This window comes from Aquarana catesbeiana, linkage group LG13 (genome assembly GCF_042186555.1).
Source record: "Aquarana catesbeiana isolate 2022-GZ linkage group LG13, ASM4218655v1, whole genome shotgun sequence".
Taxonomy (NCBI): Eukaryota; Metazoa; Chordata; class Amphibia; order Anura; family Ranidae; genus Aquarana; species Aquarana catesbeiana.
Genome location: NC_133336.1, coordinates 229539405 through 229564245, shown reverse-complemented (window position 1 = coordinate 229564245; position 24841 = coordinate 229539405). Strand labels below are relative to the sequence as shown.

The 24841-nt window shown below is 42.7% G+C and overlaps 1 protein-coding gene across 1 annotated transcript in view; it reads right to left on the bottom strand.

Moving 5' to 3' along the window:
• The window catches only part of LOC141116688 (Fc receptor-like protein 5), a 151060-nt gene that overhangs the window by 53801 nt on the left and 72418 nt on the right, over positions 1 to 24841 (bottom strand). Inside the window, exon 6 of the mRNA XM_073609078.1 lies at positions 5543 to 5824. Coding sequence (XP_073465179.1) covers positions 5543 to 5824 — 282 coding nt within the window. The remainder of the gene's footprint in view (positions 1 to 5542; positions 5825 to 24841) is intronic.

The window sequence follows — 24841 nt, the reverse complement described above, 5'->3', positions numbered from 1 at the left end:
GCCAGATGGTGGAATGACCACGGTGTGGAGGTGTGCGGCTCCGCTGTGCGGGAAGTAGCCTCGCTTGCTCGTGCAGATGGTAGAAGGACCGCGGCGTAAAGATGTGTAACACCGCCGTGCGGGAAGCAGCCTGGCCGTAGCTTCGTGTCTAGGACGGATGACGTCAGTGCAGGGAAGCCGCTGGAGCGTCGATGGGAGTGAACATGCCACTGGTCTGCCGGAAGGTGACTCCACAAGGCTGAAACCTCTAGGATGAGGTGTGGTGACACTGCACTGGAATGGTAACTGAATCTGGAGAGCAAGGAAAAGGGAAATTGGTGCTGGCAACGGGCTGATGGAGCTCACATCTGCCCGACCAGCTTTGGAAGTGGCCAAAAACCATGTGGGCAATGGATAACAGGAAAAAAATTATTAAATAAAAATTAAAAATAAGAAAAAAATGTAATTAAAATAGTCCAGAAAGCACCAAAACCAAGTAGGATGGTGAAGATGATGAGGCTGAGAAAAATAAAAACCAATGCTGGTGAAATGGTGACTTCACAGAAAAGGTGGATGCATGGGTGAAAGCTCACAGTGAAAGGCTCTAGCTGGGGCCTCAGTCCTCTGGTTGCCTTGACGACGCGTTTCGCGCATGAGCGCTTTGTCATAGTCCTGTGGGACACAATTGGATGGATCTCCAGTGTTGGCCTCCTGCTGTTCTTAGCTGACTGTCCTCCTATTCAAGCACATGCTGATGTTAAGTGCTATATATATACATTTACTATTTCTACAACTGTGAGAATTTGGTTGTTATGTTTTAATACTGTGTTATTGTGTGGTTTTGCATTAATGTGTTTTTTATACAACAGTGCTTTTTAACCTGGTTTCACTAGTAGTTACTACTGTTACCCTAGATTATCCTTATGACTGGTTTACCACTGGTCTATTAAAACATTTAATTTTATATGCCTGTTGCATTTTGCTTTTCAAAAATATCCGGGGCGCTGGACTATACGTGTTGTTATTGTCGGATCCCAGCAATATAGATAAAAATCATTGAAAAAAAGGCGTGGGTTCCCGCCCAGTCCATTACCAGGCCCTTCAGGTCTGGTATGAATTTTAAGGGGAACCCCGTGCCAAAATAAAAAAAAAATGGCGTGGAGGGTCCCCCCAAAATCCATACCAGACCCTTATCCGAGCATGCAATCTGGCAGGCCGCAGGAAAAGGGGGGGACGAGAGAGCGCTCTCAACATGGGGAGGGTGCTTTGGGGTCCCCCCAAAACACCTTGTCCCCATGTTGATGGGGACAAGGGCCTCTTCCCCACAACCTTTGCCCCAGATCCTGCCCCTGCCCCCCAATGTAAATCCCTCTTCAAGCATCTTCACAGCATCGACAATGAAAAAAAAACAAATAAAAAACTGGAAAAGCTCTGCCTCAATGGGAGGCGTCCCTTTTCGTGATGACATTATGTTATAAAGTCACGTAACGTCAGAGGGGGCGGGGTCACCCGTTTACATCACGACTTTATAACACCTGTCATTGCGAAAAGGCTGCAGTCGGTGGGACGCCTCCCATGGAGGCAGAGTTTTTCCGTATTTTTTTTTCTCTGGACCGTCGGCGCTGTGATTGAAGATGAATTTACATCGCGGGACACTTTTTTTTTTAATAAATGAATTGTCCAAAACTGTCTCCTGTCATTTTTACTTTTTTTACACTTTTTTGGTGAATGGGTAGGGGTACAATGTACCCGATACCCATTCACATGGGGGGCGGGATCTGGTGGCCCCCTTATAAAAGGGGACTTCCAGATTCCTATAAGCCCCCCGCTCGCAGACCCCCACAACCACTGGGCGAGGGTTGTGGGGACGAGGAGGCCCTTGCCCCCATCAAGCACCTCCCCATGTTGAGTGCATGTGGCCTGGTACAGTTCAGGAAGGAGGGCACTCTCTCATCCCCCCCTTTTCCTGCGGCCTTCTTGGTTGCGTGCTAAGATAAGGATCTGGTATGGATTTTGGAGGGACCCCCTTTTTTTATATATTTTGGCTTGGGGTTCTCCTAAAATCCCAGTTCTCCTTACTCCAGTGAAGCTAGGTTGGGTTTTAGTTTCTTCCTGGCCCATCTATACTGTGTATATTTTTGTTCTTATACATCCTCTTTATCTCCCTTTACAGCATACTCAGATGTCCACTATTGTTAAGTTTTTGTATCACCAATAAAATCATGGCTGCCCTGTTGACCATACAAACGCTGATGTCCACCGAGCTAGCATGTCTACATTGCTCTGTTTTCAGGAAGTGTTGAGTAAGAGTCACGACAATAATTTATGATGTTGAGAAAATTGTTATGTTAGTAAAAATATAGTAATTTCATATGTTTTTTTTTCAGTTAGGCCACATTTTTTTGCCACCAAGATTTAAATGTCCGGAAGAAGCTGATGCAAATCTCATTGACCTCTTGGGATAATCAAGCAAAGATATGTGTAATTGATACTAGATATGGTCTACACTGCTTTCTAGGGATTTCAATCCTGTATTGTTTTTACTGCATATATTTTTTTACGCTTTGTAATAAAACTCATTGTGCATTTTTTTTTCATGTGTCTGCCCTTCTTGGTACCAGCAAAGTCTGACATATAAAGGGTCTTTTTGAGTTTGATACGAATAATGAATGTGGTACCACAGAGACAGACATTTTTTCTTCTAGTTTATAAACCTTGCTCGAAGCTCACAAACTTTGCAAATCCCAGAGATTTTCTACAAATCAATGGTGATGGTGAACTTGATTCTCATTCTCAGAAGTGATACTAGAATGAAATGAAAAGAAATGAAACATGTATATAAGGATAATATATGATTGTACATTAATTTAGGGTTACACTTACCGTAAATCTGGATGTGCAGCCCGTGACTCATTTTCCTCAATGTGTCATTCCTTATCCTCACTTCACAGGTATAATTCCCAGAATCCTCCAGCTGAGATGACCGCACTCTGTATGTATCAGATACACTGAATTCCTGCACAGTCCGCCCATCTCTGTAGAAGGCAAAGTGCAGCTCTGTGCCGCCTCTAAACTGATCCCGTCTGGTGTCACATCTCACCGTCATCTAATTTCCTTCTATTACCCTGTATGAGGTCACTTTTATTTCCAGAGGAGAGAAGGTCTCTGGCAGAGAAAAGGATCACAATGATTGGTTGAAACCGTAAAAAGAGTACGAATGTAGTGCTACTAGTGTCTGAACAGGCAAGATGTATTTTGGCTTATGATTAAGTCTGAGTCATGGAATCTGGGTCAGGGTTTTTTTTAGTTTAGGGCTGGTTGACTCATACGCGCAGGTCTCTGGTGCCTCCCACTGGTTCTGGAAAGTTAAAAAACATTCTGGAAACTGAACGGCAGAGCCTAGGAGAGCCATTCTGCATACTCAGGGGAGCTTGGGCAATCCCTAGGCAGTGGACATGGCAGGGTTCCTGAGCCAGCCCTTAAGTATGGATGAGTCAGGCTGGCATAGAGAGTCTGGTGGAAGATGAGGATGGAGTGCTAAGGAGTCTGTCGGTGGCCTTAAAGGTCTCTCTAGGTTTAGGGGGGCCCCACAGGCTGAAGGCTCGGGCTGGCTCAGGAAGCATCCCATCTGCAGTGCGGTGTGATTGGGACCACCACCTGGGAGCAGTGGAAGCAAGTCGAGGACAGTGAATACATCAGCACACTCAAGGATACTACAGGTGAAAAGTCTACCATATGTAGCCAGCTTTCTAGAGGAACAGCGATGTGCTTCATCCCTTCATCCTTACCCTGAGAGATCTCTGGAGCAGCCAGGAGGGCTGGTAGGGCCAGCTGAGTAGTGGAGCTGGGACCAGATCCACAGGGGGAGGGGATATACTCCTGCAAGCAGTTACCTCAAATTTTTGCTACTTTCCAAGTGGGTCCAGGGCCCTTAGTCTGTAATGGACTGCTATTAATCTACAGAGGGCTGTGAGTTTGTACAGAAAGAAGCAGTTTTGGATTTTTGTACAGAGAGAGGAAGATTGTCCCCAAGTTTTGCTGTGTTCATTGTAGAGCGGCACGATTCTGGATAAAATGAGAATCACAATTTTTTTGCTTAGAATAAAGATCACGATTCTCTCTCACGATTCTTGTGGCATGACAACATCTTTCACACCATACAAAAAAATTGGGATAACTTTACTGTTTAGTTTATTTAATTAATTGAAATATATTTTTTCCTAAAAATGTGCTTTTGAAAGACCGCTGCGCAAATACAGTGTGGCATAAAATATTGCAATGATCTCCATTTTATTATCTAGGGTCTCTGCTAAAAAAATTATATATATATATATATATATATATATATATATATATATATATATATAATGTTTGGGGGTTCTAAGTAATTTTCTAGCAAAAAATACTGATTTTAACTTGTCAGCAACAAGTGTCAAAAAAAGTTTAGTCTTTCAGTGGTTAAACTGACCTCATTCAGAGACCAAAGTTCATTTCTTTGATCTAAAACAGGGATATGCAATTAGCGGACCTCCAGCTGTTGCAGAACTACAAGTCCCATGAGGCATAGCAAGACTCTGACAGCCACAAGCATGACACCCAGAGGAAGAGGCATGATGGGACTTGTAGTTTTGCAACAGCTGGAGGTCCGCTAATTGCATATCCCTGATCTAAAAGAACCAGAGATACATTGTTTTTCCTTACCGCTGCCAGCTGAATTATCTTTTTTTTCTTTTGACAGCTCTGAGCAGAGAAGGCTCTGCACTTGTTACATAGAATCGGGGGAAATGCTGTATTAAAGTGATTATAAAGGCTCGTTTTTTTTTGTTTTGTTTTTTATAACAAAGATGTTATACTTAAATCCTCTGTGCAGTTGGTTTTGCTCAGAGCGGCCCCGATCCTCCTATTCTCAGGTCCCTCTTCTGTGATCCTGGCCCCTAATTCAGCCAGCAGCTCTCTATGGGGGCACACAAGCCTAGTCAGAGCTCATTGCATCTATTCAGACATGGAGCCCCGGCGCGGTCCTGCCCCCTCTCTCCCCTGATTGGCTGATTTTGATTGACAGCCGCGGGAGCCAATGGCGCCGCTGTTGTGTCTCAGCAAATCAGGAGGAGTGTCTGGGACAGCTAAGACACTCATGGACATCGCTGGAGAGAGATGGGGCTCAGGAAGGTAATTAGGGGGGTGCTGTGGAGGCTGCTACACACAGAAGGTTTTTTATCTTAATGCATAGAATGCACCTTCTGCCTTTACAACTCCTTTAAGATCGTGAGGGGGGTTGAATTGCGATAACAATTTTTTAACGATTAATCGTGCAGTCCTAGTTCATTGTTTGCTGGGCATAAATCCCTTTACCCTATCCAAGTTGTTATCCCCCAAAAATAAACAACAAAAAAAAGTTTTGGGACTGACTTCTTGTGTCTGGCTGCAAGTGGTAAAGTGTGTGTTGCCTGGCTGTGCAGGAATAGGAGAGTCGGTCACCAGTGGCCCCTACGGGGTGGTGCTACACTAGTAAAGTAATTTACAATTGGACATTAATAATAATGGCCTAATTTCATATACTCACCATATATCTGGATATAGAACCCATCACTCATCTTCCTCACAGTGTCAGACGCCGTCCTCACTTCACAGGTATAATTCCCAGAATCCTCCAGCTGAGATGACCGCACTCTGTATGTATCAGATACATTGTATCCCCGCACAGTCCGTCCATCTCTGTAGAAGGCAAAGTGCAGCTCTGTGCCGCCTCTGAGCGGATCCAGTCTGGTGTCACATCTCACCGTCATCTCATCTCCTTCTATTACCCTGGATGGGGTCACTTTTATTTCTGGAGGAGAGAAGAGCTCTGGAAGAGGAAATTGTTAAAAATGAAGATTGATGGGAATATATTAATTATAAGCTAAATGTTGGTGATCACACAATGCTGTGCAGGGATATAAAACAATTTACATCAGTCTTTAGTTGAGTAGAGCCATTGTATCCACTACAATAATACACAGTAATAGAGAATCCGGTATGATCAGCTTTGTCACAAGTCATTTATTCTACCTGTATTTATATCTGGATGGTGAGTGGTAAACTGAGACACTGGAGGAAACCAGCACAAACATACAAACTTCAATCGGTCAATCTACTGAATGATAACTAGGCTCAGAGCTCCAGTGCTGCAAGGGAGTCCCCCTGTATAAAGTATTAAGACTTAGCAGTCCACCATCAATGTAACCACCCAGTCATTTTCATAGTTACATAGTTAGTCAGGTTGAAAAAAGACACAAGTCCTTCAAGTTCAACTAAAAAAAATAAAAATTTAAGTAATTTCAGTAATATTTCCTTTTTTCTCGTCAACAAGAGGGGGAAAAGGCAATATATTTAGTGTTAGTACCATCCGACCATCTCATCCAGTATTAGAGGAGTCCTGAGCCTCACTGCTGGAGGTAGTGATGGTTCCGGGACAGGTGTGTCTCTATGGGAGGCTGTACAGGTCTACTCTGTCCCTGGAACTAGCACCACATCCAATATTCACACAATGGCAGCCTCCAGAGCTGAATGGAAGTCTTGGCACACATATACACCACACATCACTTCACAAGATATGGTGACCAGTTCCTCTAAGCCATAATTTCTAGAATTCATATGAATTTATCATGTTTTTCGGCCAAAATAAAAATGTGTCCATATCTATTACATCTGTAACTGGACAGATTAGACCAATGCCACCTTTCACAATACCACACACATCACACAAAATAAGGATTTCCTGGAACAGGGAAGAGTGCAAAGAAATCAAAAGGAGCTGCGAGGACCTCAGTTATCAGACTAGACTGAGGAAATTCTAGAAATGTATAGGTTGTTACACAGTATCTCCATGTTTTTTTTATGGTCAGGACTAAATTTATATGTTTTTAAAGATATTTCTTGCTGTAGTCAGGTACTGTAGTGGCATAGGGAACAGTTGATTGGATGGTTGGGGACTTGGATGTGATGGTTTTTCCCACTGCTTTGCTCTGTAAGAAACTAACAATTAAGAAAATTGGCTTGAGGAAATTTAGTTTTTTTTTTAATTTCTGCATGTATTTTCTTTTCTTAATACTGACCTTTTTTGAATGCCATCAAGCCAGTCATGTGAAATACAGCGTCTTCTCCTCCGGTGAAAATGTAAACAAAGAAAGAATTTCTCCTGCGATTGTGAAGGCGTTGTTGATATAGAGTGGTAGTACTTACAAAAGAAGAAAAGTAGAAGATGATCATGCGTGTCCCGCTGCCTAAACCTACCATGGGTGGTCCGAAGAAGGCCAAGTGGAAAAAAGAGGTGGAAGGCGCATGATCTAACGCTTGGATCAAGTTAATACAATTTATTCATATACAAAATCCAAGCGTTAGATCACGTGCCTTCCACCTCTTTTTTCCACTTGGTCTTCTCCTCTGGTGTTGGGTTGTTCTCAATGATGCCGAGAGTGGGGCTGATGCCGGTATTTGCCTCATTACATTGTGAGTGCAGGGCATAGGGGTAACACCCCCTGTGTGTGGGGAGGAGGGTCCATGACACCCCACACCCACAGGATGTCCATGACATCCTACACCCACAGGATGTCCATGACACCCTACACCCACAGGATGTCCTCGAACTTTCAGGCTTAACGACGCTGGGTTTCATTCAACCCAAAAGGCTGGGGACATCTAGTTGCTAAATGTAACCACTGTGGGGACAGAGTCAGAGAGAAGGTATGTATGTCAGATTGATTTTCATTTTGAACTATGGCTGGGGCAGCATTAAGAAAATAAAGTTGCCATGACTTGGGCTTTAATTTACCTTTCACAGAGATATTGAATACATCTGAGCGCTCATGTACATATGAATTATCATAACTTTGTATTTGTTTAGTACATTTGTACAGTCCAGACTGACTCATCGCTATATTAGGAATATGGAATTCAGAGTCATATTCTGATGATTTTATCTTCAGATCATCCTTGTAGAATTTTGTGTTTATTGAACTAAAATCTCTTACATGATGACATCTCAGAGTCAGGGGGTCTCCTTCATATATGGCAAATGGAGGTCTCTGCAGGATGACATAATCTGAAATGTAATAAAATGATACTTTAGGTTGTTCTATTCACACCCAACAATCTGTAATGATGGAGATGAGATGGTTCACTCACTTTTTGTAACATTTAGGAAGACGGGATCACTGATATCACCACCGATGATCTGGCACTGGTAATCTCCTCTGTCCTCCACTACTGAAGATTTAATGATATGAAGGTTCTGTTGATTTCCTTCTATCAGTGTCTTGTTTCTAAACCAGTAATAGGTTCCGGCTTCCTCTGGTACAGTAGACGGCACATTACATGTTATAGTCGCATTGTCATAGTATATTATATTCCCCCAGTTGGGTGTGAAGGACACCACAGGTTTGATGGCCCCTCCTATAGAAGTAAAGAGATCACACAGAACACGTAGATAGCACAGTGTGCAGCAAAATATACATACTGGGACACATTTTATGTAAAAAAAAAAAGTTCTCATGTTGCAAGTTCAACATTTACAGTCCCTTGAAAAAGTATTCATACCCCTTGCAATTTTCCACATTTTGTCATGTTACAACCAAAAATGTAAATGTATTTTATTGGGATTTTATGTGATTGACCAACAACCACTTTAACCATTGTACACACTATTCGTGACTTAAGCCTCGTACACACAATCGGATTTTCCGCAGACAAAGCCTCGGACTTTTGTCCGAAGGGCGTTGGCCAAAAACCTGTCTTGCATACAAATGGCACACAATTGTCTGTCAACAAGCACAAATGTAGTGATGTACTAGGCATATTATGAGCCGATAAAGAGGAAGTTCAATTGTCAGGCACCACCCTTTGGGCTCCTTCTGCTAATTTCGTGTAGTAGAAGTTTGGTGAGCGTTGATTCGCGCTTTTCATTTCGCGCTTTTCATTTCGCGCTTTTTAATTTGTTTCTGAACGGCTGTTCTTTAACCACTTCCCGCCCGGCCCATAGTAGATGATGGCCAGGCTATGGTTCAGTTATCCTGACTGGGCATCATATGATGTCCAGTAGGATAACATGCCCACGGGGGCGCACATCGCGGCGATCGTTGGAGAGGTGTGTCAGGCGGAGACTCTTTACCACGTGAACAGCTGTGTCCAATCACGGCTGATCACGATGTCAATAGGAAGAGCCGTTGATCGGCTTTTCCTCACTCGCGTCTGACAGACGGGAGTAGAGAAGAGCCGATTGGCGGCTCTCCTGACAGGGGGGGTCTGCGCTGATTGTTTATCAGCGCAGCCCCCCTCAGATCACCGCACTGGACCACCAGGGATCGCCACTAGGACCACCAGGGAAGAGGGCAACATGTTGGTGGCCAGGTATGTACCCCATGGCCATCCACATGTGCCCAACGTGCCCAGTCAGTGCCCAATCTGTGCCAATCAGTGCCCACAAATGGGCACTGATTGGCACCATTATATAGCAGTGATGCCCAGCAATGCCACCCTTAGGGGCATCAGTGCCATCAATCAGTGTCATCAGTGTCACCCATCAGTGTCCATCGGTGCCACCTGTCAGTGCCCATCCATGCCCATCAGTGCCCACCTATCAGTGCCCATCAGTGCCAATCCATGCCACCTATCAGTGTCACCCATAAGTACCCATCAGTGCCACCCATAAGTACCCATCAATGCCACCTACAAATGCCCATCAGTGCCACCTATGAGTGCCCATCGGTGCCACCTATGAGTGCCCATCAGTGCCGCATACCAGTGCCACCTATCAGTACCCATCAGTGCCGCCTATCAGTGCCCATCATCAGTGCCCGTTAGTGCCACCTCATCAGTGCCACCTCATTGGTGCCACCTCATCGGTGCCCATCAGTGCTGCCGTATCAGTGCCCGTCAGTGCAGCCATATCAGTGCCCGTCATTGAAGAAGAAAACGTACTTATTTACAAAAAATTTTAACAGAAACAAAGAAAAACTTGGTTTTTTTCTAAATTTTCGGGCTATTTTTATTGTTGCGCAAAAAATAAAAACCGCAGAGGTGATCAAATACCACCAAAAAGAAAGCTCTATTTGTGGGAACAAAATGATTAAAAAATTGTTTGAGTACAGTGTTGTATGACCGCACAATTGTCATTCAAATTGCGACAGCGCTGAAAGCTGAAAATTGGCCTGGGCGGGAAGGTGTCTAAGTGCCTGGTATTGAAAAGGTTAACCAGCCATGTCGCGAAATCGGAGGAGATAACATGTTATTTAATATTGGCCTTGGAGTTATTGCTTTGACCAAAGTCTAGTCCAGGAATAGGAGGAAGAAGATTTCTTGGACCAAAAATTGGTTGCTTTATTAATCGTGACCAATTATGTCATATGCTTTTGCTGCGGAGGCTCCAGGAGAATAATCCAGATGATTTTCGGAATTATCTCCGGATGACGGACCCCTGCTTTCACCAACTCTTGGCATTGTTGATCCCCTATATTAAGAAGCAGGACAAATGCATGAGGCTTTTATTTTCTTTTTTGGTTGAATAATAATGATTTGATTTGTTATATTTTCTATATTTTTGGATGCATAGAATGCACTTTTTGGTTAAGTTCTATTGGCAGATAGCATGTCTAATTTTATTTGTTTTCTTTTTTTAATGCACAATAAAAAAATTGTGTAGAATAATACTTGGCTATGTGTTTTACTTCAAATGACAGTTTGGGAGTAGGCAGTTACATTTTATAAAAATACAATGTAAAATTGACAAGGGACACCAACATAATTGTACCTTTGATTCTAAAAACTACGGGATAATGGTGTTGTGGTAACTTGCTCAAAAAAAACAAAAAAAAAACATAATAATATTATTCTTGATATCACTAGAAAAAAAAGCCTTTTAAAATACGTTTGCAATAACTCCATCAATATCACCAGCAAAGCAGCTTCATTATTATCCCATTAAAGAAGAAGAGAATTTTGTGCTGCATTTGGAGATTTCATAATTTGCAGCGTCACGAATGTTAATTCTCCATTGCGAATGCTAATTTACAAGACCGACCGATTCCGGCTCGTCCTTGCTTCCGAACATGCGTGTTTGTACTTTGGACTTTTGTCCGATGGACTTGTGTACACACACTCGGAATATCCGACAACAGACCGCTGTCCACGGAAAATTTATAAACCTACCATCCAACATTTGTTCACGGAAAATCCAACAATTGTCCGATGGAGCGTACAAACGGTCAGACTTTCCGCCAACAGCCTGTCATCACACATTTCCCTTCGGAAGATCCGATCGTGTGCACGAGACTTTAGGCTGTGCTGTTTTGAGTGGTACAGTCCATAACTTTAAAATAGTATGAATCCCCTTCCATGAAATAGTCTTAACAGTCCGATATGCAGAACCCATCCCAGGATCCTGTTAACCTCCCTGGCATTATGATTATTTCAGATTTTTGCGTCTCAAAGTGGTACAATTATTTTGCATAAAAATTCGGCGTTTTATATTGTAGGTCTGTAATTCTTAGCAATAACACACTTAAATCTGTCCACCAAGAGTCTAGTAGATATCCCGGGTATGATGAAGTTTGAAACACAAAATCATAAATTATAATAAAATAAATAAGTAAAAATTATTTTAAAAAACAATAATATAATAATAACAAAATAAATTTCCCCACGATTCACTATCGCTCAATTCTGCAAGTGTTCTAATTTACTATTGCTGTTTTCTAGCTGTTCTAAAACCACTTTTGACGTAAAGGGACACTTTTTGGTTGCTATGGACAATCTCAAGTTTCCAGACAGAAAGAACAGTATATATCATATAAAACTGCATGCAGGGCATTGGATAAAGCATTGGGGACAAAAGGGATGTAAAATTATTTCATACAGTACTGTATGTGTTATGATTTTTACAGTTTTTTTAATTTTCCGCCAGGCTCCGCCCCCGTGCGTCGCGACGCTCGCAGGGAAAAGGAGTCCGGCACAGAGAGGCTTCAGGAGGAGGACAGAGCCCACAGACACAGTGGGGGGACATCGCAGGATCCTGGGGACAAGGTAAGTATACCGCACCAGGATCCTGCAATCCAATCCAGAGTGTGGCTCGGGGTTACCGCTAATGGTACTGAAATTTAATCTCGAGCCACACTCGGGAATACCGTCAGGGAGGCTACTGGGAAACTACTTTGTTAAATTGGCTCACATAACAACACAGGTACTCCTCACATTGCCCTCCCATGCATAGAAAGCCTCGAGATCTGGTCTACTCATGCATAAATCACTTCAGAAGCAGTAAGTGAGTCATGCAGGGGAAGACACGTCCTTGCACAGAATGTTACACCCCCTACAGCAACGAGCATTAACCATTACTTAGCAGTACATACAATTACTTTATCAATTCCTGGACTGTTCTCCTTCCTGGACACCCACAGTTTTAGTGATCAAAAGCAAAAGTCCCTTAAGGACTAGAAGCTCTCAGCTCCCTTTAGAAAACAGCACAGTATGTTGTAAGCTGCATACAGGAGTATCTCCTCTCCTTTGTAGAACTGCTCCCAGCTCTACTGCCTGCAGGAACTACCAGCCCTCCTGGCTGCTTGTCCACCAGCCCACCTGTTCACTCAAAAAATCTCCCAGGGCAAGGAATAGGAAGAGTTAAGCACAGTACTGTCCTCCTGAATGCTTACTACATATAGTAGTCTCTCCCCTTCTGAATACCCGGATGTTCTGATGTACTCACTCTGTCCACTTTGCTCCATGCTACTCCTTAGGCAAGATTCCTTTTCAAACCGTAATGCTGTCAGGATCTTCCCAAGCCAGTCCGAGCCCAGCCTGGTGGCAGAGGCCCCCAGGCCCAGGGGTCCCTCCTAGGCTATCGACAGCCTCCTCAGAACTCCATATTCCACCTGACTCCTATGCTGGCATGACTCTTCCATATTTAAAGTGATACTAAAGGATCATTTTTTATTTTTTTTAAATAACAAACATGTCATACTTACCTCCACTGTGCAGCTCCTTTTGCACAGAGTGGCCCCGAACATCCATTTCCGGGGTCCCTAAGCGGCTCTTGTGGCTCCTCCCTGCATTAGATAACCCCCTTGGCGGAGGGGGTTACCTTGCGAGCGCGCTCCAGAGTCCAGCATTTGGCATCCATAGAGGTCGAATGCAGGACTCGACCCTGCCCCCAGATGCCCACGTCATTAAATTAGATTGACAACAGCAGGAGCCAATGACTGCACTGCTATCAATCTATCCAATCAAGAGCCGGGAACCCGTGGAGAAAGGAATGCGCCAACCGAAATTCAGGGCTCAGGTAAGTAAAACGGAGGGGCTAGGGGGCCAGTGACTGCAAGGTGCTTTTTCACCTTAATGCATAGGATGCATTAAGGTGGAAAAACATGAGCCTTTACAACCCCTTTAAGGACTGACCTAGCCACCCAGCCAGTACATTCTGCCTGGGGTTTGTCTAAGTTTCCTCAGGTATTCAGATTAGTACCTCCTGGCTTTTTCCCACTAGCATCCAGAAGCTTCTACCAGTTTCTAGATCCAGGGGGAGGTAACAGAGACCTGACTCTGTAGAGTCATCCAGCCTGACCAGCTGTAACCTGACCCAATTTCAGACTCACAAACTGATCATGATTCATAACTTAAATTTCTCTGCACTAACACTAGAGGGTGCTACAGAGTCATAGCAATGTCATATACGTGCCCTGAGCCCACCTACAAGAGCCGGGAACCCGTGGAGAGAGGAACGCACCAACGGAAATTCGGGGCTCAGGTAAGTAAAACGAAGGGGCTAGGGGGGCAGTGACTGCAATGTGCTTTTTCACCTTAATGCATAGGATGCATTAAGGCGGAAAAACATGAGCCTTTACAACCCCTTTAAGGACTGACCTAGCCACCCGGCCAGTACATTCTGCCTGGGGATTGTCTAAGTTTCCTCAGGTATTCAGATTAGTACCTCCTGGCTTTTTCCCACTAGCATCCAGAAGCTTCTACCAGTTTCTAGATCCAGGGGAAGGTACCAGAGACCTGACTCTGTAGAGTCATCCAGCCTGACCAGCTGTAACCTGACCCAATTTCAGACTCACAAACTAATCATGAGTCATAACTTAAATTTCTCTGCACTAACACTAGAGGGTGCTACAGAGTCATAGCAATGTCATATACGTGCCCTGAGCCCACCTACTTGTGTGACAATAACAAATTAATATTTGCTATTGTCTTCCTGCTTCTCCTCCTGGCCAATCAGGAAGTTAGTCCTGAGACCCGATTAGTCGAGAGGAGAAGCGACCGTATTGGCCGGGGTGGGGGGGATATTCATAGAGATCCGGGAGATCCGGAGGAGGTCGTCCTCATGAGAGCAATCTCTCAGTAGCAGTGCTCTGCATCAGCACCAACACAGCCCATCCGCGTGAGTACCACCCGCATGGGCCCAGGGGCAGGGGGGGGAGTTTGGGTGGTCCGGTGCATTTGTGGTCAGCCACCACTGGTTTATAGTCCTTGACACAGAGATTTTACAACACCTCTGTAATAAAGAAAACTATTTCTCTTAAAGGCTATGGCTGTCCACCGACAGTACCCCCCAATCTGACTGAGCTAGAGAGGATTTGCAAGGAAGAATGCATAAAATCCCACAGTCCAGGTGTGCAAAGCTTGTCATGTCATACCCAAAAAGACTCAAAGCTGTAATTGCTGTAGTAGTGTAGTTCGAGTAAAGGGTCTGAATACATACTGTAAGTGCATGTGATATTTCATTTTTTTTTTCTTTTTAATAAATTTACATTGAATTTGAGAATGACCTGTAATAAATGTCAGCACTGCAGCCATTTCCACCAAGCTTTCCTGTGATACATTCAAATTAACGTTTAATTTAAATTGCGTGCACATTTTTGCTAACCCGCATTGTTTTTGATTCTTCTATTACTGCATTACTGTAAAGCTATTAACAAATTTATGTAGCGCCCACCTACTTAGGTGTGTGCTAGATTAGACAGTTAGGATTAAAGCTAGGCCAAATTGCCAATGTTTTACCCTGTGATCTAAGCTGGTGGGTTTAATTTGGTTGGGAGGTTATGTTAAGGTAGAGGAAGGAGTGGCCACCTACACTCTGCCTGTGTAATTTCCATCCCTTTCTATGAAATGTTCTGGAAAGTGGGAGAAATAAAGGAATAGAGTGGCAGGTAGTCTTCTGGAGACCCCTCTGAGCCAATCATTGTTTTGCTTGGGCGAAGGCGGGACTTCTACATAAGACAAGGTCACATGCTTTCGGGGAGGTTGGAGTTTGGAGATCCAGAGAAGAAGGATGTAGAGGCTGGTGCAGCTCGGGTGCTCTCCCCTTTGGAGGAGGGGGATAAGTCATGTGGAGAGGAGACTTCAGGAGGAGATTTCGTGAGAAGGTTGCTACTACTGACAGATACAAGGACTGGGAGAGGACCCTCTGTGGCAAGCATGGACGGTCGCTCGGGAGCACACGTGAGTGTAAACCCAGGGGAACAGCACTTCTAAGAGACTTTAAAGGGGTTAGAGTGCGCGTCCAGGAGGAGGAGGGAAGGTACAGAAGTGGGCCTTAAAGAATTAACTCCCTGGAGGAATCCAATCAGTCATCTCTTTGGATTTTATTCAGAGTATCGTCCTTAGAGCTTAGCTTGGAAGTGCTGTAAAGTCAGAAAATAGTAACTAACAGGAGGAAGGAAAGCTGCATTACACATTTGGAACCGGTGCAAGATCGAAGTTATTTACAGAGGTTTTACATGTTCTGGATTGAGTGTTGTGTTCTCATTGCATAAATCTTTGGGAGTTATTCAGAGTGGCTCTTTAATGCAATACCGCAACGAATGCTGGAAGCAAAATAAAGTTCAAAGTTTAAATGTTCATGGACTGTCTGCCGTGTCAGTTTTTGAGGGGAAAGGGGGTAACGGGAACACACTTCAGGAAAGAATGAACTACCCAGCAGCTCCTACGGGGGTAGTGTGCTTCAATTATAATCAATACCCCAAACTCCTTCTTTCTCAGAAACATTAAGATCAACATTTTCTTTATAATATTAATGTATTTATGGCATATTATAATGATAGATGTATCAAGTATGAGCTCTGTACTCACCGGATTTTCCCATGTTTAAAGCTGAAAAGCCAAAATGCACTTTTTAGAAAATGCTATGTACAGTACAGTATGTCATTAAAACATATCTAATGTATTTCAATCATTTTTCATTCTTCCATTTTTAGTTGGAAATCATACATTTTCTTTATAACAATGATGATATTAGGATCCCAATTTTCTCAGGTCACCAGTTGAACTGCCACTTTCTTCTATGTGACAAGTAGACATCGAAAAACAAAATATTTGGTTTAGAGAGGTTGGTTTAACCACTTCCAGCCTGGAGAGACCCCGGAGGGTGGCAGGAGGGGGGGATGTGGGAAGTGGTTAAGCAACCAGACCTTATGTTACCACTCCACCATTGTGTCAACATCAACTGCCTTTATATTCGTCCCATAAGCTTCCTTATACAGTGAATGGACATGTTCATTTACCCATCAGATACTTCAATGCATCCATCATAACCCTCTTACCAAACCTCTTCTATCATGCTTATGTAGCCTCCAGCCAATCCATCACCACCACCTTTATGAAGCTTATTTCAATCAGCAGCCAGACCCTTCCCATTCCTCCTCATGAAATTCCAGTCAATCAGTCATCAGACTTTGAACTATGAAACCACAATTTCCACTTTACTAAACCAGACACCCTCATTCAACTCCCTTATGGAGTAATCAGACCCCCCACCCCCACCCCTGTATAAGCCAAGGGTTAGAAGTATAATTCTGGGATTGAATTGGAAAAAGAATATAACTTAAAACGATGACATGAGACAAGGGGCATTTTGACAGTAGATTCAGTACATGTACCCAGGTACCCAACCATAGCATTGCCCTGACATTTAACTACATTATTCACCCTGCAGGTGACCCTCAGCTTCCTTCATTATTGACTTTGGCAATTTAAACAAAACTCTTCTGAAAATTAAATTTTTGGTTCTGATTTATTTAGATAAATGGGAATCGTCTAACCTGTGTGACAAGACCACAAACAGAGTTTACAATCAATACTTATAAAGCAGCACTAGTCAAGAAATGTTCCTCCCAGATACCTTCTGTAGCTTCTTTACGTGATGTATAATCCACTATCACTTAGAGAGAGTTATACTAAACAATTGTAACATAATGTGAAACCTGGAGACCATGGCAGCATTTTGCATATACCGAAGCCTATCTCAATGAGTTTACACAACCTGTGTGACACGTTTTGGTCTACTTGTGTTTCTCCCCGTGAAAGTCCTACCTTTCTCCTCTGGTTTACAACTATACTACAATAGCTTTTCTATTACTTCTTCTCTCTTCCCCCTTCCCTCACTTTCTTTTCTTCTTCCTTTCCCTACCTCCCCGCTTTCTCTTTGTCCTTCTCCCCCTCTTTTCCCCCCTTCGTAACCCAACTTGGCCATGTGACCATTTGCTGGATATGTACACCGGTATGTTCTCCCATGTATGCGCCTTTATCAGCAGCATCATGATTTATATTTTTGTGTGTTCCCCTATCCAGAACTATTTATATGCCTTGTTTATGTGTATTTCATTACACATTACTGAAGGTGTCTATGTTAATTAAGCCTCCTTTAGAAATGCTATATTATCTGACTGTACTATCACAAGATGAAGTGCTCAAACTGCTTGATCTATTATTGTCATCACCGTTTACCGTCCAAGACTACTCTTTATCTCAGTTCATTTTGTTTTCATTGCCTTTTGTATGATGTAATTTGCTGCTCAGTAAAGGAATTTAAAAAAAATAAAATAATGTATTTCTCATGGAAAAAGACAGCTCATAGAGTGCCAGTTGGAAGGTAAATATGAGGTAAAGTAGATGAAGAAGAGACATCACCATACTTTGTCCTCATCAGATGCAAATATAATGAGTGTGTTTTTCATAGAACCTACAACAGGTTCATAGTAATTAGTTATTTTTTTCTGTGTCACACGATCTTGACGGAAAGACACTCAACTGATACTCAGATAATATAAAAAAAATTAAAACCGTTCTACTTACAGAGGAACATGATGGTGAGGAAGACAGACATGGTAGCCGAGACCTGCAAGTTGTGAGTGTCTCTCGGAGAAGCAGAAGTTATGATCATCTTCTCATTTCCTGAGTATTATTTATACACATTTTACGAGAGTTAATACCAATCTGTGATATCCAATCATACCTCAGCTTAGTGTAATTAGTTCTGCTACGAGTGCTCTATCTGATATGATAGTCTAGACAAATCTCATGTTACATTTTAAGGTGGACGCTGCTGCCCTTGTACCTAGGGTTGCCAACTCATCCCTTTAAACCTGAACACATATTAATTACACGGGTTCTGAGGCTAATTTAATGCAGATAAGGCACCAAGTGAGTTTAATTACCATCCTAATCAGCCACATAACCCGTGTAATTAATATGTGTTTGGTTTTTAAGGGATGAGGTGGCAACTCCACTTGTACCTGAGATTGCTGAGGACCTTGCTTGGTGTCCAGTGTTAGTGTTATTGTCACTTTGGCAAGGTATGGCTTTTATTGCAATGTCACTGAATAGTAAACTCTGGTTACACCATATGGGCACTCCTTTGGTGTAAATGTACTGATAAGAATAACATAAACAAGAACCACACGTCACTATTGCTCCTTCTTCACAGGTATAATACTAGGCTAGGAAATTGACTCTCCCTGGAATAGTCAAATTTGTCTAGCAAGTTTAAAGGCCCATTGTAAGTGAATAAAACATAATTTATAGAAAGGAAAAGCATTGCAAGTCAAAATTTAAAATACTCCATACTACCTATAAAAGGTAGGATTTAAATGATACTCCAAATGTGAAACTGTGGTGGCATTATCGCATGTAGAGAAATCTAGAAAAGCAATATGGACCATGTACGATTGTAAAATATGTCACCCGGGAAATTAGATATGGTTATGATACATGATAACATGTAAATATTTAAATGAAAAAATGTAATCATATAACAAAAATAGTAAAGATGGGGTAAAGAACACCACTAATGAATTATAAAACCAACAAATATTTTGTCAATATCGTGCCCTCTAATGCTCTGTACACATGATAGGATTTTCCGATGGAAAATGTGTGATAGGACCTTGTTGTCAGAAATTCTGACCGTGTGTAGGCTCCATCACACATTTTCCATCGGAATTTCTGACACACAAAGTTTGAGAGCAGGATATAAAATTTTCCGACAACAAAATCCGTCGGAAATTTAGATCGTGTGTACACAAATCCGACACACAAAGTTCCACGCATGTTCAGAATAAATTAAGAGACAAAAGCTATTGGCTACTGCCCCGTTTATAGTCCCGACGTACGTGTTTTACGTCACCACGTTCAGAATGATCGGATTTTCCGACAACTTTGTGTGACCGTGTGTATGCAAGACAAGTTTGAGCCAACATCCGTCGGAAAAAAATCCATGCATTTTGTTGTCGGAATGTCCGATCAATGTCTGATCGTGTGTACGGGGCATAAGAAGAGGGTAATATTGTGCCAACATGTTTCCTGGGAACGGCTTCATCAGGACACTGGCACAATCAATAGATCTTCCATATATCCATCAAAAATTAGGCTACAAGGATAAGTGAACACACGCTCAACATCATAAGTACAAGAAAAACATTTTTTAATACGCAAACAAGCAACCAAACATGCAGAAAATACACAAACAAATATATACAGTATATTCACTATTGGGATACATTACTGGTCTTACAAGTAAACATTTAACCTTATCAATACTGGGCACTTATACACTTTCCTGCCCAGACCAATTTTCAGCGCTGTCGTACTTTGAATGACAATTGCACGGTCATGCTACACTGTACCCAAACTAAGTTTTTATCATTTTGTTCCCACAAATAGAGCTTTCTTTTGGTGGTATTTGATCACCTCTGGGACTTTTATTTTCTGCTAAACCAATAAAAAAAGACAGAAAATTTTGAAAAAAAAAAGTTTTTTTTGTTTCTGTTACAAAACTTTGTAAATAAGTAAGTTTTCTCCTTCACTGATGGGCACTGATGGGGCTGCACTGACGGGCACTGATAAGGCGGCATTGATGGGCATTGATGAGGTGGTACCAATGAGGTGGCACTGATGAGGTGGTACTGATGGGCACTGATGATGGGTACTAATGTGGCACTGATGGGGCACTGATAGGCAGCAATGATGGGCACTGATAGGTGTCACTGATATGCAGTACTGATGGGTATACATAGGTGGCACTGATGGGCAGTGAAAGGCAGCACTGATGGGCACTGATTGGCAGCATGGATGGGCACTGATAGGCGGCATGGATGGGCACTGATAGGTGGCACGGATTGGCATGGATGGGCACCGATAGGTGGCACTGATGTATATTAATGGATGGTACTGATGGATGCCAATCAGTGCCAAACAATAATGCCTGCCAATCGGTGATGCCCATGATTGGCATCCATTGTGGGCACTGATTGTCATCCCTGGTGGCCATGGGTGGCATACCTGGTAGTGACTAGTGGTGGGCATCCCTGGTGGTCCTGGTGGCATCCCTGGTGGTCCAGTGTGGGCATCCTCGGGGGGGCTGCGTTGATAACTATTATTATATTATTATTATAGGTGATTTATATAGCGCCAACAGTTTATGCAGCGCTTTACAATGTATAGGGGGAGACAACACAATTACAGTACAGTTCAATACAAAAGGGTACAGGAGGGCCCTGCTCGTAGAGCTTACATTCTAAAGGGAGGGGGTGGTGGTACAAAAGGTAATAGCTGCAGAGAATGATTTGATGGGGGTGGCTTAGGGATAGTTGTTAGGTGGGTGTGGGATAGGCTTCCCTGAATAAATGAGCTTTCAGGGATCTCCTAAAGGTGGACAGGGTAGAGGCTGATCGGACATACTGGGACAGGGAGTTCCAGAGGATGGGAGAAGCTCTGGAGAATTCCTGAAGGCGAGCATGGGACGAGGTAACAAGGGAGCTAGAGAGCAGGAGGTCCTGGGAGGAGCGGAGGGGACGATTTGGGCGATATCTGTAGATGAGGTTGGTGATGTAGATGGGGGCAATGTTGTGAATGGCCTTGTATGTTGTATGTTATGATAATCAATCAGCACAGACCCCCCCTGTCAGAAGAGCAGCCAATCGGCTCTCCTGTCAGACGCGAGTGAGGAAAAGCTGATCAACGGCTCTTCCTGTTTTCACCGTGATCAGCCGTGATTGGGCATGGCTGATCACGTGGTAAAGAGTCTCTGTCAGAGACTCTTTACCTAGATCGGAGTTGCTGTGTGTCAGGCTGTGTCAACGATCGCCGCAATGAGCGCCCCTGGGGTCAAGCAGCGGCTTGATATCCTGGCAATGTCATATGACGTCCAGTCAGGATATCGCAACCACTTTGCCGGCATCATATTGCTATATGGCGGGCGGCAGGTGGTTAATATGTCAGTGAATCATACAAGAGTCACCGCTCCAAATATCCACTGTTGCAAACTTGATCACCTACTGGTGTAAGGAACCAGTCCTAGCTGCGTGAAGATTCCCCCGATAGAAAAAGAAGAAGCCGCACACCGATAACTAGAGGTGGGAAGAACACTTCCGTGTTCAGTTCGTGGCAGAACTCCCGAAACAGGAGAAAAGTTCTAACCCGACTGGCGAACCCCATTGAAGTCTATGGGAGCACACATTTGCAAACGAATGCGTAAGCTGCAAGGCCCCTTAACAGCACCCTGTATCACTTGCAGTCCCAACCCTTATAAATTTATGAGTGTCTCCACAGTGGGATCACATGCATTCTAATAGATAGATAAGGGGCAGGTGGGTCTAATAGATAGATAAGGGGCAGGTGGGTCTGGAGGTGGTCCAATCCTCCTTAACCGCTTGCCGACCGGCTAACGCCGATATACACTGGCAGAAGGACACATATAGGCAGATTACCGTACCTGTACGTTGCCCTTTAAGAAGCGGTTTGCGGGCCGTGAGTGTGATTGCGGGTCCCGCGGACTCGATGTCCGCGGGCATACCCGCGATCGTCTCACTTAGAGGAAGAACTGGTAAATGCTGATGTAAACAAGCATTTCCCTGTTCTGCCTAGTGACAGGACACTGATCACCGCTCCCTGTAATCGGGAGAGGTGATCAGTGTCGTGTCACACATAGCCACATAGAATCACTCCCCAGGACACACTTAACCCCTTCATCGCCCCCTAGTGGTTAACCCCTTCACTGCCAGTGTCATTTACACAGTAATCAATGCATTTGTATAGTACTGATTGCTGTATAAATGACAATGGTCCCAAAAATGTCCGATGTGTCCGCCATAATGTCACAGTCCCACAACGCCGCCATTACTAGTAAAAAAAAAAAAAATTAAAAAAAAATGCTATAAATCTATCCCCTATTTTGTAGACGCTATAACTTTTGCGCAAACCAATCAATAAACGCTTATTGCTATTTTTTTTACCAAAAATAAGTAGAAGAATGCATATCGGCCTAAACTGAGGAAAAAAAATGTTTTTTATATATTTTTGGGGGATATTTATTACAGCAAAAATTTTAAAAAATAATGCGTTATTTTCAAAATCGCCGCTATTTTTTTGTTTATAGCGCAAAACATAAAAACCGCAGAGGTGATCAAATGCCACCAAAAGAAAGCTCTATTTGTGGGGAAAAAAGGATGTCATTTTTGTTTGGGAGCCACGTCGCGCGACCGCGCAATTGTCAGTCAAAGCGACGCAGTGCCGATCACAAAAAGTGCTCTGGTCTTTGGCCAGCCAAATGGTCCGGGGCTTAAGTGGTTAAAGTCAAAGGGGCATATTGGACACCCAGCACATAGCACTATTGCAGCAAGGGTGCCCAGTGTGTCCCCTGACCAAATTTACACCAGTAAAAAATGGAATGGCCCCTGCCCCCCACCTATACCTGGCCTTCACAGCAAAGAGCACATGGAAGGGAAAAGCATGAAAGAGAAAACTAAAGAAAATTGCTTTTTAACGCAGACTGTTGGACAGGTTAACTCAGTTGGTAAGCAGACTGGTTGGTGAGTTGAGCTGGGAATTTGTTTTGGTTTTGTCTTTCATGTGTTGCCCTTCCATGTGCTCCTCGCTGTGAAGGCCAGTTATAGGTGGGGTCAGGGGCCATCTTTTTGTTATAGGCACACATTTAACCCTTTGATCATCTCTGATGTTAACCCCTTCCCAGCCATTAGTACAGTGATATTGAATATTTTTGTTAACACTCATCACTGTATTAGTCACTGGTCGCCAAAAGTGTCAAAAGTGTCAGTTAGTGTCAGATTTGTCCACCACAATATCACAGTCCTGCTATGTCACTGATCGCCTCCATTACTAGTAAAAAAATAAAAATAAAAAATAAAAAAATATACCATAGTTTGTAGATGCTATAACTTTTGCACAAACCAATCAATATATGCTTATTGTGATTTTGTGACCGAAAAAAAAATATAGAAGAATACATATTGGCCTAAATTGATGAAGAAATTTGATTTTTTAATTTTTTTTATTGGGTATGTTTTATAGCAGAAAGTAAAAAATATTGTTGTTTTTTTTTTTCAAAATTGTCAGCCTTTTTTTTGTTTCTAGCGCAAAAAATAAAAACCACAGAGGTGATCAAATACCACCAAAAAAAGTTCGATTTGTGGGGAAAAAGTTTGTCGCTTAAAGTTATGGCTTAAATCCATCAACTTGTAAGTGTCACCTTTATTAATATCATTTTCTATGGATTTTTTGTGATTGTAGTGGCCGCCCCCACACCTGTGGCACCGGGGTTCTCTAGCCCCCCTGACCCCCCTTCTGGAGGGGTCTGTGGAGGGTTTGCCCCAATTTTTGCTCAAGTCTGGAGTGCAGATCCACCTGTTCAATCAATATATATACCATCTATATAATAATTTAAATTTGAATTGGGAGCCTTATCATCTGTCTTTATTTTTCGTTTAGATTCCCCTTGCCTTGTTACCTTGAGCCTTTGTTTTCCAAGGTGCTACCACGCCTTCATTATTTTGGCGCCTCGATTGGATTACAATATCCTGGGGTTCCTTTGCATGTTGAAGGGCTAATACAGGCTGTGTGAACATCGGATGGTATATAGGAATTTTCTTCTTGACACATACGTTTTTGTATATTCTGACAGGAATTACATAAACCTGTCAGTCTTGTAATCCATGAACTGTTTTTGTATTTCATTTATTGACATTGTACGTTACATTTTCAGAAATGGCAAATTGTCCCTGATGAAGATTATATTTTTTTATACATTTCGAAACGCGTCAGCCTCTCACTCATGGATGATGATCATTTATGTAGTGGGATTTTTTTGCCACCACTGTTAATTATTATATACTATTTATTCTGTGTAATTGTCTTTTGCTCTAAATTTGTTTTTAAATTGTGGATATCAATAAATTCAATTTAATTTTCTACACAATTTTCAATGTATCTCTAATTGCCCTTAAAATCCCAATATCTGGAGTTTAACCACTTGCCCCCCAGAAGGTTTACCCCCCTTCGTGACAAGGCCATTTTTTTTGGAATATGGCACTGTATTACTTTAAGTGACAATTGCGCGGTCGTGTGACGCTGTACCCAAAGAAACTGTATGTCCTTTTGTTATCTATGTAATTGTCTTTTGCTCTAAATTTGTTTTTAAATTTTGTATATCAATAAATTCAATTTAATTTTCTACACAATTTTCAATCTATCTCTAATTGCCCTTAAAATCCCAATAGCTGAGGTATTTCCATTTACTATATTCAGGGATGTTGGCAATTTTTTC